This window comes from Rhipicephalus sanguineus, chromosome 10 (genome assembly GCF_013339695.2).
Source record: "Rhipicephalus sanguineus isolate Rsan-2018 chromosome 10, BIME_Rsan_1.4, whole genome shotgun sequence".
Classification (NCBI taxonomy): domain Eukaryota; kingdom Metazoa; phylum Arthropoda; class Arachnida; order Ixodida; family Ixodidae; genus Rhipicephalus; species Rhipicephalus sanguineus.
Window position 1 is genome coordinate 85,505,651 of NC_051185.1, and position 13,583 is coordinate 85,519,233.

At 47.7% G+C, this 13,583-nt stretch overlaps 1 protein-coding gene across 2 annotated transcripts in view; it reads left to right on the forward strand.

Moving 5' to 3' along the window:
• LOC119372203 (uncharacterized) overlaps positions 1-11,877 on the forward strand; it is a 37,226-nt gene extending 25,349 nt beyond the window's left edge. Inside the window, exons 4-8 of one of the 2 annotated variants that reach the window (XM_049419565.1) lie at positions 664-799; positions 3,790-3,957; positions 7,279-7,431; positions 11,407-11,641; positions 11,779-11,877. In XM_049419565.1, coding sequence (XP_049275522.1) covers positions 664-799; positions 3,790-3,957; positions 7,279-7,431; positions 11,407-11,613 — 664 coding nt within the window. In that variant the 3' untranslated portion in view covers positions 11,614-11,641; positions 11,779-11,877. Of the gene's footprint in view, positions 1-663; positions 800-3,789; positions 3,958-7,278; positions 7,432-11,406; positions 11,642-11,742 lie in introns of both variants that reach the window. The other variant, XM_049419564.1, reaches the window with a different exon arrangement.
• The last annotated feature ends 1,706 nt before the right edge of the window (positions 11,878-13,583 follow it).

The following is a 13,583-nucleotide window of genomic DNA, read 5'->3' on the forward strand; positions in this document are numbered from 1 at the left end:
CTTGAAAAGGTAAAAACTGTTTTTAATGTTTTACATGCATTACTTGAACCTGGTATGAAATCCAAAGCTCGGGAAACGGCACAATTGATTGAGGCATAGAAGTGGCGGCGGCGTGCAAGGGGCCGAACAAATGTGAACTGTTTCGACGCGCGCGAACATAGGAGGGCCGGAAGGGGGGGGGGGGGTCCTCCCAGTCTGACGTTTTCGATCGCTCTTCGCTTTTCAAGAGCATGGGGATGCGCCTTAAGTACGCAAGTCAAAGAAAAAAAAACAAAGCAAACGAAACCGACGCGTTTTCTCTAGCCTTAACTAGTTCGCATTCTCAATGTCCATGGTGTACAGTGCTCATGGATTCAAACTCAACTTTTTATTATAACGACTGGTATACGTCATTGCTCGAGATAATCGCGTCAGGTCGCGACGAATCTGGTCACTACAGAAAATTTTGGCTCTCGAGTCGAAATTACGCCGATATGAACCGAACTGAAGAGGGTGGCAACAAAAGTATGTGCGTTACTTGGGCCTAAATTGTCCGGTTTCAGTCCGTGAGTACTGCACGTGCACTGCTCACTTTTTGTTCGACCCGTGAGGCACGATGGTGGTATTCACGCATTTCTATTGACTGTTGGTGTGACGCAGCAACTTCACAATTTCTGTTTGCAGGTGTCTGACTCGAGTCAGTGTGGACTTTGCAGTAAGTGAGCTCGAACACGAAATCTTCTGGGACGGCATAAAGAACGGCGCAGCCGCCGTCACCTTCCTGGAGTACAAGGGCACCATGGCTCAGCACGAGGGCCTTGTGAGTGCGCTTCGACTCTTTGCGACAAGGATTTGTGCGTGAACCCGACGAGACATCACCTAAACTATAGTCACATGCTACTTAACTAAAGTTTCAAAGTACCGTCTTTCTTTTAAACGAGGAGCCGCCACGCCGAGCACCCTCCTCTCCCGCCTTTCGCCTCCCCGATTCACGGGCCGTCGCCCGGGAAACGCGCGCGTTATCAGCGTGACACGTAGCATTCTTGATAGGAAATTGGCGCAAGCCGGGTTATGGGGCCAGCGCCCGCACGGTGGCCGTTTGTGAGAGGATATAGATAAGGTTTCGACACTTGGGAGAAGAGGGTTGGACACTTTGGAGAGGATATGGAGGAGAGTGTAGCTACTTTCTATATATTAAGGGACTTTAACCTTAAGGAGTGCGGAGCGCCCCCACCTAAACGACCGAAGCGCAGCAGCCCATCGCTTCCGCGACTAAGGTAGCCGCGCTCATGCGCTCGGCATTGTTCTCCGAAGGCGGGGTCACCGGCCGCCTGGCGCATGACGTCACTGTGGAATACGCTCCCATTGACGCAGGCTTGTGGGCATAATATTTTGAAATGCAGCGGAATTATGAAGTTATGTTCGACTGTAGCCGCCTTTGCTTGTGTAATGCGACTAATGTTCATCTTTCGGGACATCTGCAAGGTGCTCCAGCTATCCAGCACCACGGTTTAAAAAATTAGAATTGTTACGCAGAGAACCACTCTCTCTCTCTCTCATATATATATATATATATATATATATATATATATTTTTTCCCTGTACACAGCAGTAGCGCCAGTGACAGTTTCGTTCACACTTAATCAGTTATATAAAAGTAAGTTTTGAGACACATTAACGCAGACGAACGCACAAGAAGCCAAGGAGGGTATAGGGGACGCTAGTTTTTGTAATTTAGATACAAAATGTGAAGACATAAAGTGGACGAAAAGACAATTTTCCGCCGGCAGGGACCAAACCTGAAACCTTCGAATAACTTGTGCAACGCTCTACCATTTACGTTTTTAAGGATAAAGTACTATTCTGGCTTATTGTCGATGGGTCCTCTGACGACCTTTTCAAGGCATGTCTAACAATTGTGCCCGCGTTTGCACGACTATTTTTTTTTATAACCCACAGCGGTGCCTTAGCACGCGAAATGTCGTGCTGCTACTGAACTCGAGGACATGGGTTCGACCGCCGACCACAGCGGCCGCATTTGTGTGGCAGTGAATCGCAAAAGAACCGCCTGCTTCAATCTTTTGCTTGTTACGAATGGCCCCAGTGGGCCTGAATTATTGCGGAGTCCACCACTACGGCCTACTACAGTCGTATCTTGGTTTTTGCGCCTGAACCGCCGCAAACAATACTTTCCACAGAGAAAGCTGTTACGAGATCACAGTAGCCGGTTTTGGCGGCGAAGTTGTCCGCCGCCCACTTTTCCGTAACCGCTATCGCGCTCATTGAGAAAATCCAGGATGGAGTGTAATTTGAGCCCGGCCCTTCGCTTGGCAGTTCTACCACAAAGCCACGCTGGTGCTTGAAACCCCTTGGCAAAAAGACCCTATAAAGGTGCCATGACGGGCAAGGAATCGCGTTATCTAACGTAATGTAGCATGGTAGATGAGTAAAATAAGTCTGACAATGCGAATTGCGAACAAATAGGAAAGCATTTCACCCTTTACTAAGAGCTCAACCGTAATTCATCATCAGTCACAGCATCAACAAAGTGCGCATAAAGACTTACAGACGCGTAGTTGCTACCTCGCTTCTCCAAAGAATGACAGAATAAAGTATACTTCTCTACCTCGCAATATTATGAATTATGGCGTAGTGGGTGCCTTGCCACTGTACTTGTAGCAGTCGCCCGAAGAGTTTACCACCGACTCTAGAAAGGCCGTTCCTCCAGCTTTCTCTGACTGTGCTGCGTGTTCCGCAAAAGCCTGGAGTTTTTTCTTTCGTTTTGCTGAATGGTTACGATAAGCTTATTCGAGGGCGCTGCTTTCAGTGGGATAGTTGCTGCATACGCTCCTCGAGGGGCACGTATACGATAGGTGTAATCTTCAGGCGTCGCCACTTCAATTTTTCTCGCTTCGGGGCTTTCTCCGACTGAAAAAATGCACTCATTAAGTACGTTGCTTGCTTAGTCATCTTACTGAATCCTTCATATTCAGAAGATCGCAGCTGAAGTTACCAAATTTCTAACTCGATAAATGCGATTAACACATATTGATTACACCTGCTCCAGAGTACTAGGAATAATGCGTTAATGTCATTTGCGTAAGGCTGTTTTGATATGCTGGTAAAATTGACAGCAACTTGATCCACGTTAAACTTGAGCTGCACGTTAAAGAACAAAACTCTAAGGCAAGGCGAAGAACTGGGGACGAAACCAGACCTTAGTATGTTACGTTCTTGTGTCAATGTAAACCCACGTTCGCTACAACCCTGAATACTTGTTACAAATTTTTCGCGTCTTCAGCTGATTTTGGCGCTGATCTAAACGTGGTCCTCTAAAACTTCTCAAAACTTTGTTCAATGTTCACTCCTTGTAATTTCGTTATGTGAAAAATTTCACATTTAAAAACACTAAATTCGTCACCTCCCTTTGTCCTTGTTTGCGCGCGCTTAAGTATCGGTGATAAAAATATTGTTTGCGTAAAGTTCTAATGTGACCGGCATTCTTTATATCAACATCAGGGTATGAATCCACTGCACGTAGAGTACTGACGGATTGAAACGCGACATCATTTTTCAAGCATAAAGACTGCTACCAGCAATAGCTCGCGACAACAGCGTTAAGCTGCAAGCCTGGCCGCAAAAAGTGATGTTGGCTGTGACGGAAGTGTTAGTCAAAATTAGGCTTATGCTGAAACAAGCCGTATATCTTGCAAACGAGAGTACGAGCTTTCCATAGCCCTATATGTTTCCTATGCCAATCCCTGAGTAGTGCAATACATGTTGCCTTTATTTCTCCCTTGTCCTTTACAGGCACCGAGGGAAGAATACCACCTCTGGGCTCAGTCTCTTCTTTCATTGACAAATCTACACTCCCTGTACCTAAGTCGTGTATTCATCGACTTGAAAGTCTGTGAACTGTTGTCCGACTTCATGGAGGACACTACTACGCTCGTCACTCTCTCGCTGAAGAAGATCAAGGTATTGTTCAAAGCCCATTAAGAATACTCGCTCAATTGTCTTTTTTTATTCCGTCGTCATCAAGACCTACACGTGCATTCGTAATGAAGTGCTTTTTTTCACATGGTGGAGGGATATTTTGGCGCACTAATAAGCAACCGGCTACTCTGGTCTTAAAGGGATCGAACGCAGAGCACATGCAGGGTCCAATATTCTCATATAAAGCTGCTTTTGCCCTCTAACACCAGAACATAACCAATACGCATCGCACATTATATAAGACCTTCATTACACGACACTCCAATATGACGTCTCGAGAGTACAGAGAATAATATCTTATATGAAGTTCTGAATTCGGCAGGTGGTACATACGTCATGTAGATGAATTGTCAGGCAAACGCATGAGTCAAGGTAACACCAGTTACAATCATGTACATGTATCTACATGCTGACGTTAAAATAAAACATATATAACGTTACCTTCAAGGCAACATAATCAAGTCGTATAAATATACACTGACGTTAAAAAAACTCCATTCTATTCTTGGCAGTTAAAATTACCTGCTCTGATCTGCGCTCCTGCCTCTGTGTATGATGCAATACCACGGTGCACTGCACGGGCAACACTTCCATTCCGTTCAGAACAAACTGGTGCTACGCCTGTATGTGCTGTACTTGCACAATGCAGGCGTGATGTGTAATTCAATTTGTTTTTCAGACATACATACACAATGTGAAATACGTCCACGAGTTAAGAGGGTCTGTGTATGTATGTCTGAAATAAACTTCTAAAGAATATTGAGTAAACATTGCACATATTAAAATCCGTACACATACTTCATATTGAAATACGCTGGCCTGACCCTGGCACACTATATTGAATAGAAAAAATAAATTGTTCCTAATAACCAACCACACCACAGCTTTTGCCTCGTGAAGGTCGACGCTTTTTTTTTCTTGCGAAATCATACTGCGCTACCGCTCCTTAAAATATTCTAAATATTGTTGTAATGAAACCTTTGCATGGGGAATCCAATAACCCGAATTCCTTTCATTCTATCTAGCCATACATGCTAAAAGCAATGGGGGAAAATAAAACTGACTTAAAATTTATTTTTGAACTTTCTAGATTTACTCAAATGTATGTCTTCATGTGCCATTAGTTAGTTTCACTTTTCGAGCATGCACGGAAACTATATTGTATAGGCTTATAAAAAAGCCCTTGGTCGTTATGCACTGCACTTGAAAAGAATGTTTGAGTGACTTCGCTGATATACATACCGGTATTCCTTTTCTTTTATTTGTAAGAGGACATTTTAGCATATCTAACGTTCGTCACGGTATTTCACCTACAACTCGGTGCACGAAAGACTCCAATACTGTCTCGAACGTGCCTTATTCTGGCCAAGCTAATTTGACTTCTCGGGTGCAAATGAGAAGATTGACAATGCGGCTTTCTCAGAGGAGTTTGCCTATAAAACCCGGTGCTTTTCCTCGGTTGCGTAGTGTCATGTAGCCGATTAGCTTCCATTGCTTCGGACGATGCCTTGAGTTAGGCGCATTTATCGTTTTGCCCGATGACTGCTTTCCACCTCTGATGGACATGCAGTAGCTCTCGCCATGCTGGCACATGGCCCGTTTACCAGGCATCAAATATGTGTGCCAACGCTTAGAGCACGTGCGTATGAGGGCTCCTAATATTCGCTGCAGAAGACGGAGCATAAGATTTAAACTTTCAGTTGCTAGTAAGGCCTTGTCTCTTCTTATCCTACAGACTCTGTAGCGCTTTACCGTCGTGAACGTATACGAACATACCCAACTGCCAGTCATTATAACTGGAGACCGAGCTCGTTTTCTCCGGATCAGAATACCTGGAATATCTTGGCAATGCCTTCCTTGGGAATACACGGCAGCGTGCCAACTGCACGAAAACTACAGAAAAAATTGCCGCCCAAGCACCCCGTAGAGATGTTTAACCAGCGAAGTTGAAACTGTGTGGTTCCGGTGTTCATCACGAGCTGGGATTTAGTGGATGAGTCTTTTGATGCAGCTTTTCGTATTTCTATCACCACATTTAAGAGATGCGTGCTTCAAACTTTGCCTTTCGTGACGCTAGCCTAAAGCATATTAAGAACACCTAAGTGAATTCATTGGTAACGATTGATGCTTCGACGGGTATCATCCCTAGCTAAATATGCTGACAAAACCTGAAGAGGATCCAGGGCAAGCGCGGACACACTTAGTGGTCGCATATGCTCTTATTGCTTGCTCATTATAGTTTGTGCGCGCTCACAAACCACCGTATTTTGCCACCTACGAGTCATACACAACTTCACTGTAAATGTAGACGAGGAGGTTTTTAACTGCAGTGTACTCAATAGTTATTGTGTCGGCGGTTTGACACAGCCGTAGAGCAAACAAGGTAAAATATGAGGAAGCTGATTATTCAGTGGGTCATGCTTTATCTTGTTCATGTTTCCTTGCCGTATGTGCCACACCTCTTTCGCTGTTCAAATGGGACCATGCCAGCGCCCGACTGCACTCGGTCGCTTAATCGACACGGCTTGCTTGTATCTATAATAGCTGGCTTCGGAACTGTACCGTATTTACTCAACTGTAACGCGACCACGATTGTAACGTGAGGGGTCAAGTTTCATTGCGTCCAGGAAAAAATATTTTGGTATTCTATTATAACGCGAGGGTCGACCTTAGGCGGAAAAAATTTTAAAAAATATGCTCGTTGCATTACATTCGAGTAAATACGGTAACTCATTTCGTCTGCGTTGTTTTAGGTGAGTGCCGCACACTGATTAAGCCGCTGCATTGTTTCTCTTGAGCGTCCGAACCTTGCACGCATGAATGTGTAAGGATTATATCAATTGAAACACGGATGCATGAATTCGCCGAGTTTACGTAGATTGGTTGATTGAACGCCGGGCCTAAGTTTCGAGCCGCTGAGCATTGGGAGGGTGTGCACCATAAACTGCTAGTGGTCTACATGCAAACATCCTGCCGTGTTGCACTCGGTGGGGGAAGGTATGACAAAAGAGGAAGGGTGTGCTTTTGTAGCCTGGCTATGCCTTAGCGAAGTGCAGGGTTGTTGACTTAAATGTGATTTCGTAACCATGTGCGCACTCTAATCGAGTCAACGTTTTTTAACCTCCTCCGCTCTAGTACGGCTGTAGCGTTTGTGAAGGTGCCACAATCGTCGGTACGCATAATGCCGTCACAAGTTAGTGATGTCCATGTACTTAAGGAACGCGTTTTTGCCATGTCTGAAAGCATGATATCAATCTGATGTTTCCCCTATAGTTAGCATTAACCTTGTTCATACACTTGCAGCCTGAGGAAAAAGTTGTCGGCTGCCTTCTGGAAGCCTTCACAATGAACAAGACGATCAAGAATTTCTATGTAAGTGAGGAGTTTGCAATGGCAAAAGATGGTCAACCACTCGCATTCTTCGTCCTGAATCACACAGTCATCGATACACTAGAGGTAAGCAATGCTCGCACTTTTGGGGTTTGCCACTAATCGCTGGAATAAGTGAAGTGATTTTTTATGCGGACTTCTAAAAGTGCCCAATGTCTTTATACTTTTTGATACGGTGATGAAAACCAGCGAGAGAGGAAAAACAATCTTCACCTTAAATAGGTCCTGCAGAACTTTTTGAGCATCGTCAGAAAATGCTGCAGATGGGCTCAGATTTTCAGAAGCCTCGACTACCGAGCATTGAGCACAGCATGCCGCACGCCATTCGCAAGTAAATTGGAAAGTCCGCTAAAAATCACCCGCGCTTGTATCGAAGTGTCCTATTGCCAAAAAAAAAACTGCGCCACAGACCCAAAAGCACGCGTACACGGCCATTCGCTGATTCTAGCATCGCGAGCTGCGTAGTTACTACGGCCGCCGTGGTGTGCCGCAGTGCTATAATTAACCTCTAAAATTACACCAGCGCGCTCATGATCCCAGTGAAAGTGAGACGCGTGGGGAGAAAACAGTGTTCACGACTATACCGCGCGCCGACGTACGAACGTAGCTTCTTGCCCCCCTTGTCATCCCTGCCCCTGTGTAGCTTTCAGCAGGCTTGCTCGGACGAAAGGAGAGAAAAAAGCGCTTGAAGCGTGCACAAATCCAACTCCGCTCGTACTTCAAAGAGTGAATTTTTGCGACAGCCGATCCGCGAGGAAAACTCCGAAGAAGTGCTGCAGGGCCCCTTTTAATTTTCATTTCTTGCGGCACGGGATTGTAGTATCCCACAAGCTTGGTTTCCTTCTAGGCTGGTTCAGTGGCCGAGCAAGATTCTGCGATTCTGGCCGAGCACGGCCAGAATCGCAGTTGTGCATATTGTGGCTCTTCGTGAACCCGACGGCATTGATTATCCACTTCCCTCACTAGCACCGACATATAAAAAGGCAACAAATCCCTCGCGCAATGTTGTCTCTACTTTCTAGCTTTGAGAGCGGGCCTGTTCTCCTCGGTGCTAGCTTGGACGGTGACACCTCGAGAGAAGAGAGAAAAATGTAATGCGGAAAGGCAGGGAGGTTAACCAGAAAACATATCTGGTTTGCTACCCTGCACTGGGGAAGGGGTAAGGGGAGACAGAAAAGTCAGAAAGAGAGAGATGGGATAGGGAGGGAGCGAAGCACAAACGCACACACACACACACACAGGAGTGTCACAATCGTTCAACGAGGCGGGTCGCTCGCAGAAACTTAATCAGCGCCTGCGTTGCTTTCTGGCGTGAAGCTCGATCGTTCCGACATTCCAAGATTGACTGCTCAGAGAGCGGCTGGTCGTCGAGGCGAGCAAATACTGCTGCGAGGGATTGTCTCTCAGAGCTGTATTGAGGGCACTGACATAAAATGTGTTCAATGGTTTCGTCATTGCCACAATATTCACATGCAGCGCTGTCTCTCATTCCGATGCGGTACGCAAAGGCGTTCGTAAAAGACACCCCAAGCCACATGCGGCAGAGAAGGGTCGTCTCTGATCGGGGCAGGCCAGATGGAATGCTGAGTCGTAGGCATGGATCCAGGCGGTGAAGACGGGTGTGCAGAAAACCGGGCGTGTTCCACATAGACCTCGAAGTGACTCAAGAAACCAAGCTTGTCGAGCGGTAGCAGCAGCCACCGCGGAACTCATGCTGCGGTGCTGTCCCGCGCGGCAAGCACCGGCGCACCGTCCACATTTTTCCTCGTGTTGCAGATGCGTGAGACACGTGACAGCTGCTGAGGTCTCGAGGGCCGCCGGTTAGCGTCTCTTGCCGGACCGACGGGCAGTGATGCGCGAGAGAGTACAGAGCGACACTGCGCATGTCTGTTGCTATGAAAACGCAGTTGCGAGGGGAAAGGGGCGATTCACATCAAAGCTTCAAGCTGAAAAGCGCACGGAAGATAGTTTCCCGAGTTTCTAACGGGAGGAGTAGGGCTATCGCTATAAAGAAGTTTCTCCTTGTAGTAAGTTACACTTGCACAATACCAAAAGGCCTAACTGTTACCCCTAGAATGTGCATGCTTAGAGAACACACGCGATGAGAAATCACAGGTGGCCTCACCACCGTAACCTTCCAGCGCCAGCTTACCGCTGTCATAAATTATTACGGCGCCTGCTAGGGCCTACAACGGGATAAATAGCGTTGCTTTCTAGGAGTATGAGACTTAAGATGGCTTGTTTCAGAAAACCATTTTGTTCATATGGCCACGTGCTTCTTTTTGCAATTTTGTATGTAACTGTTCCGTTACACGCATAACCAACGTCTTGCGCAAACCGCACCCGAATGTCTGGGAACATTCTAGATTATTTCAGTATCTTCTGATAAGCTTGAGGGCGCAAACGCCAACAGTGGAGTTAATTCTCGAACTAACGAGGGCCACCATCTATAAGGTTCGAATGTTCGATGTCGCATGTATAAAGGCCGACGCGCCTTACCGCAGATTAGATTACCGACGGCCGACGCTATGTTCACTGCTATAAGTGTATAGCGTGTTTTACCTGTCGTTTGACTTTTAGTTTCCCGGCACAGGTTCGCCCCAATAAAGTTTAGTCTTGAACACGCAGACTGCTGCGTTCGTCAGCGTCACGTCCGCGTGACAATACGAACGAAGTACAAGGACAATGAAATTCGTGACTAATTGACACCAACATTCAAGGGCCGCATGTGTGGCACAATTCAAGAACTACACTTGGACTTTCATTTTCTTGCTTCCAGTACTTAACCTGATGGCAAAATAATGACATAAGATTCTCAAGAACTTAAGGTCTTTCTACGTTCAATGCACGTACTCAAAATCAAAATTTTCGCATTGCCTTCAAACAGGCATAATCGATTTTGCCTCAAAACCGCATTTACAAACGGCTACCTGTTACACCTTGGTTTAATCCCATACCCGCATTCTGAACAAATCTGCCACAAGCCGCCGTGTGATTTGCAGACACTTAAACTCCCAATAATAATATCTGCGGTTTAACGTCCCAAAATCACGATAGGATTATGAAGGACGCCGTAGAGGGCTGCGGAAATATCGGCCACCTGCTGTTCCTTAAAGCGCACCGACATGCCGACACTGACATTACACGGGCCTCTAGCATTTTGCCTGCCTCGGCATGCGACTGCCTCGGCAGGGATCGAACCCGGGACATTCGGCTCGGCAACCGAGCGCCGCAACCGCAACACCACCACGTGTGGCAAAACTCCCAATCGCGTTTGCTCGCCTTGACAATAGCACGATGCCGACAGCAACCATTTTAGCATGTCGTCCTGAGATGTAATCGCTCATGAAGGCGACGAAGTCGCTGTTAAACTTCTTGCAGACAACAGACTTGCGCAGGCGGTTATGGACCAACAGTGATGTCGTGGCTGTGAGCACTGCGACTTTGTGTGTTTGTACTTCCCCATATCTCTCTTTATACATATAAACTTTACCCGATCTATACCTCTTTCAAACACCCCCATTCATTTCCCCAGTGTAGGATAGCGTACCAGCAATTCTAGGCTATTTAACACCCCTACCTTTACTCTCTTCGCTTCCTCCCGTCTGGTAGGTCGGAAAAAGTGGAACACATTTTTAGAACGCTCTGGATAGGGAAAGGAAATTGTTTCCATAGTAGATTGTACGGAAGTTTCAAAGCGCCATTCTTCCCATAGGACATCGGGAAAAATGTTCTCCTTCACAGCAACGTGCAATTTTCTTCTCTTACTTCCGAAAGACATTAGTCTAATGGATACCTACCTAAGCCGTCCTACATAGCAGCCTCTCTCACCTGGACATACCACGACCATATATTCTTTTCCTTTCCAGCCGTCTTGCTCTAAGGGCTTCCTGTCGTCAAACAGGGCCCTTAAAATTGCATGTAGGCGCCATATATACGCCATCTGATTTTCTGTATTTCAGAAAAAGACGGCATTCTATCTCTTTGTCGGTGTGAGCTCATTTCATTTTGCTTCAATGTCCATGAAACTCTTCTTGGCAGGTGAGAGGGGGAGGCGTCTGTGTCCCGTCAGCCCTACTGAGAGCAGCGGTGTTGGGTCCCAGCCTTAAGTGCCTCAAAATCTACGAGTGCAAGATCTTAGCCAACGATATCCACGAGATGTCCAAAGCCCTGACTCGAAAACGACCGACTCCAGAACCTTCTACAAACGCAAGCTCTCTTGCCTGGGAGATCTCCGTCGCGTGCTGAGGGATCTTCGCATGCTGATAAGGGATCTGTGTCGCCTGCGGACGGAATTCGTCGACTGCCGAGCCATCCCCTGGGACTCGTTCGACTGCCGAGCCATCCCCCTGTGAGGGAACTTCGTCGACTGCCGAGCCATCCCCCGGCGAGGGAACTTCGTCGACTGCCGAGCCATCCCCCGGCGAGGGAACTTCGTCGACTGCCGAGCCATCCCCCGGCGAGGGAACTTCGTCGACTGCCGAGCCATCCCCCGGCGAGGGAACTTCGTCGACTGCCGTGCCATCCCCCGGCGAGGGAACTTCGTCGACTGCCGTGCCATCCCCCGGCGAGGGAACTTCGTCGACTGCCGTGCCATCCCCCGGCGAGGGAACTTCGTCGACTGCCGTGCCATCCCCCGGCGAGGGAACTTCGTCGACTGCCGTGCCATCCCCCTGCGAGGGAACTTCGTCGACTGCCGTGCCATCCCCCTGCGAGGGAACTTCGTCGACTGCTAACGGAGCCGCGCCTGCTGCTGGCGGAGCCACGCCTGCTGCTGACGGAGCCACTAAACCTGAGTCACCTACGCCGACGTGTCGCCTGGAAAAGCTCCGTTTCTATGATATCGCCAACAGCAACCCTATCTTAGAAGAATCTTACGCCTCCCTCATCGGAGGCAAGCATTTTCTACCTACATGGCGAACGTGTTGGACTAGTGGGTCCGTAATTGTAAACTGCCGAGCGCAAATTATGTACCTTCGCTGTGCTGTGTATGTTCTATGCCCCGTGCCTAATTTGCGCTCTGCAGTTTACTATAGTGACAGATAAAAGCTCTTCAAGTTAGTGTATAACCGGCGTCTCTGAATCTAGACTCATTGAGAAACCATTTCCTTTTTTAGGGGGGGGGGGGGTATTCGTTGTCCGTCGATCATTTGCTGCGCAAAAAAGGCTCACGCTTTGGTGCACTTGCGGTTCAGGCAGTACTAATTTATGAAATCATTAGATGAGTACCCAAGTGCGGTATTCAAGAAACTCGCAAAGACACTGACGTCACTTGCGATGAAATTGTACGAGTGGCTAAACATACCAACTACTGAAACGTTCCTTCGACGCAAATATTATGAAAGCTTATCTTACGGTGAATTGCATTGGCGGATTCGGAGTGGCCGACGAACTGTACACCGGAGCACTCCAATTCATGGAGAGCACGCGAAAGAAATCTTCCAATGGAACACAAGCGCCCTCGCCAGAGAAAGCGGTAGGGGGCGCTAGCGCACATCTGCTTCTCAAGCGCCCAGCATTCCTCGCGGTTCGCGCCGTTTTCGCCTTCACGGGCGCCGGCGGAGAGAATGGATGCGGTCGAACAGCGCATTTCATCGCACAGGCGGTACGCCACGCTCTGCGCACGCTCGGGGAGCTTGCGACTTCCGGTCTAATCCGCCTCTTTTCGCGGAGTAGAGAGCCGCTCCGTGAAGTAGAACTGGCGCTGGAGCTGCTCCAGATCTGCCAATGAAACATACAGGGAGCACTCTCAATCCGCCAATGGAACAGACTTGCTCCGAATGGAGCAGAAAACTGCTACCGGAAGTGCTCCGAATCTGCCAATGGAATACACCATTAGTCCTGTCAGTAGGGCTTGCCGGTTCAATGGCGCAAAATTAATGCTAGGTAATGAAGGCCGGCCACCTTGGCTTTCAGTCGAGAATCGAAATGGTCTGTGGACATCGACATTATGCGGACATCGTCGTGTGTATTCATATCTATAAATATATCTACCTCTTCCTGCGCGCATATAATCCACGAAAAGCAATCTAGCAAGCAAAGACTTGCGGTACTGCAGAAACGAGAGATCGGCAAGCAGACTTTGTTAAAGTAAATGCCATATCGCTGCTACTGTCCCGGACGCAGGAGAATTCACTTCTACATACGGGCGCACGTTACTGCCGACTCCATGCGACAAACGAACAACCGGTCGGGTCTTGGGCGCGTGTTTACACATA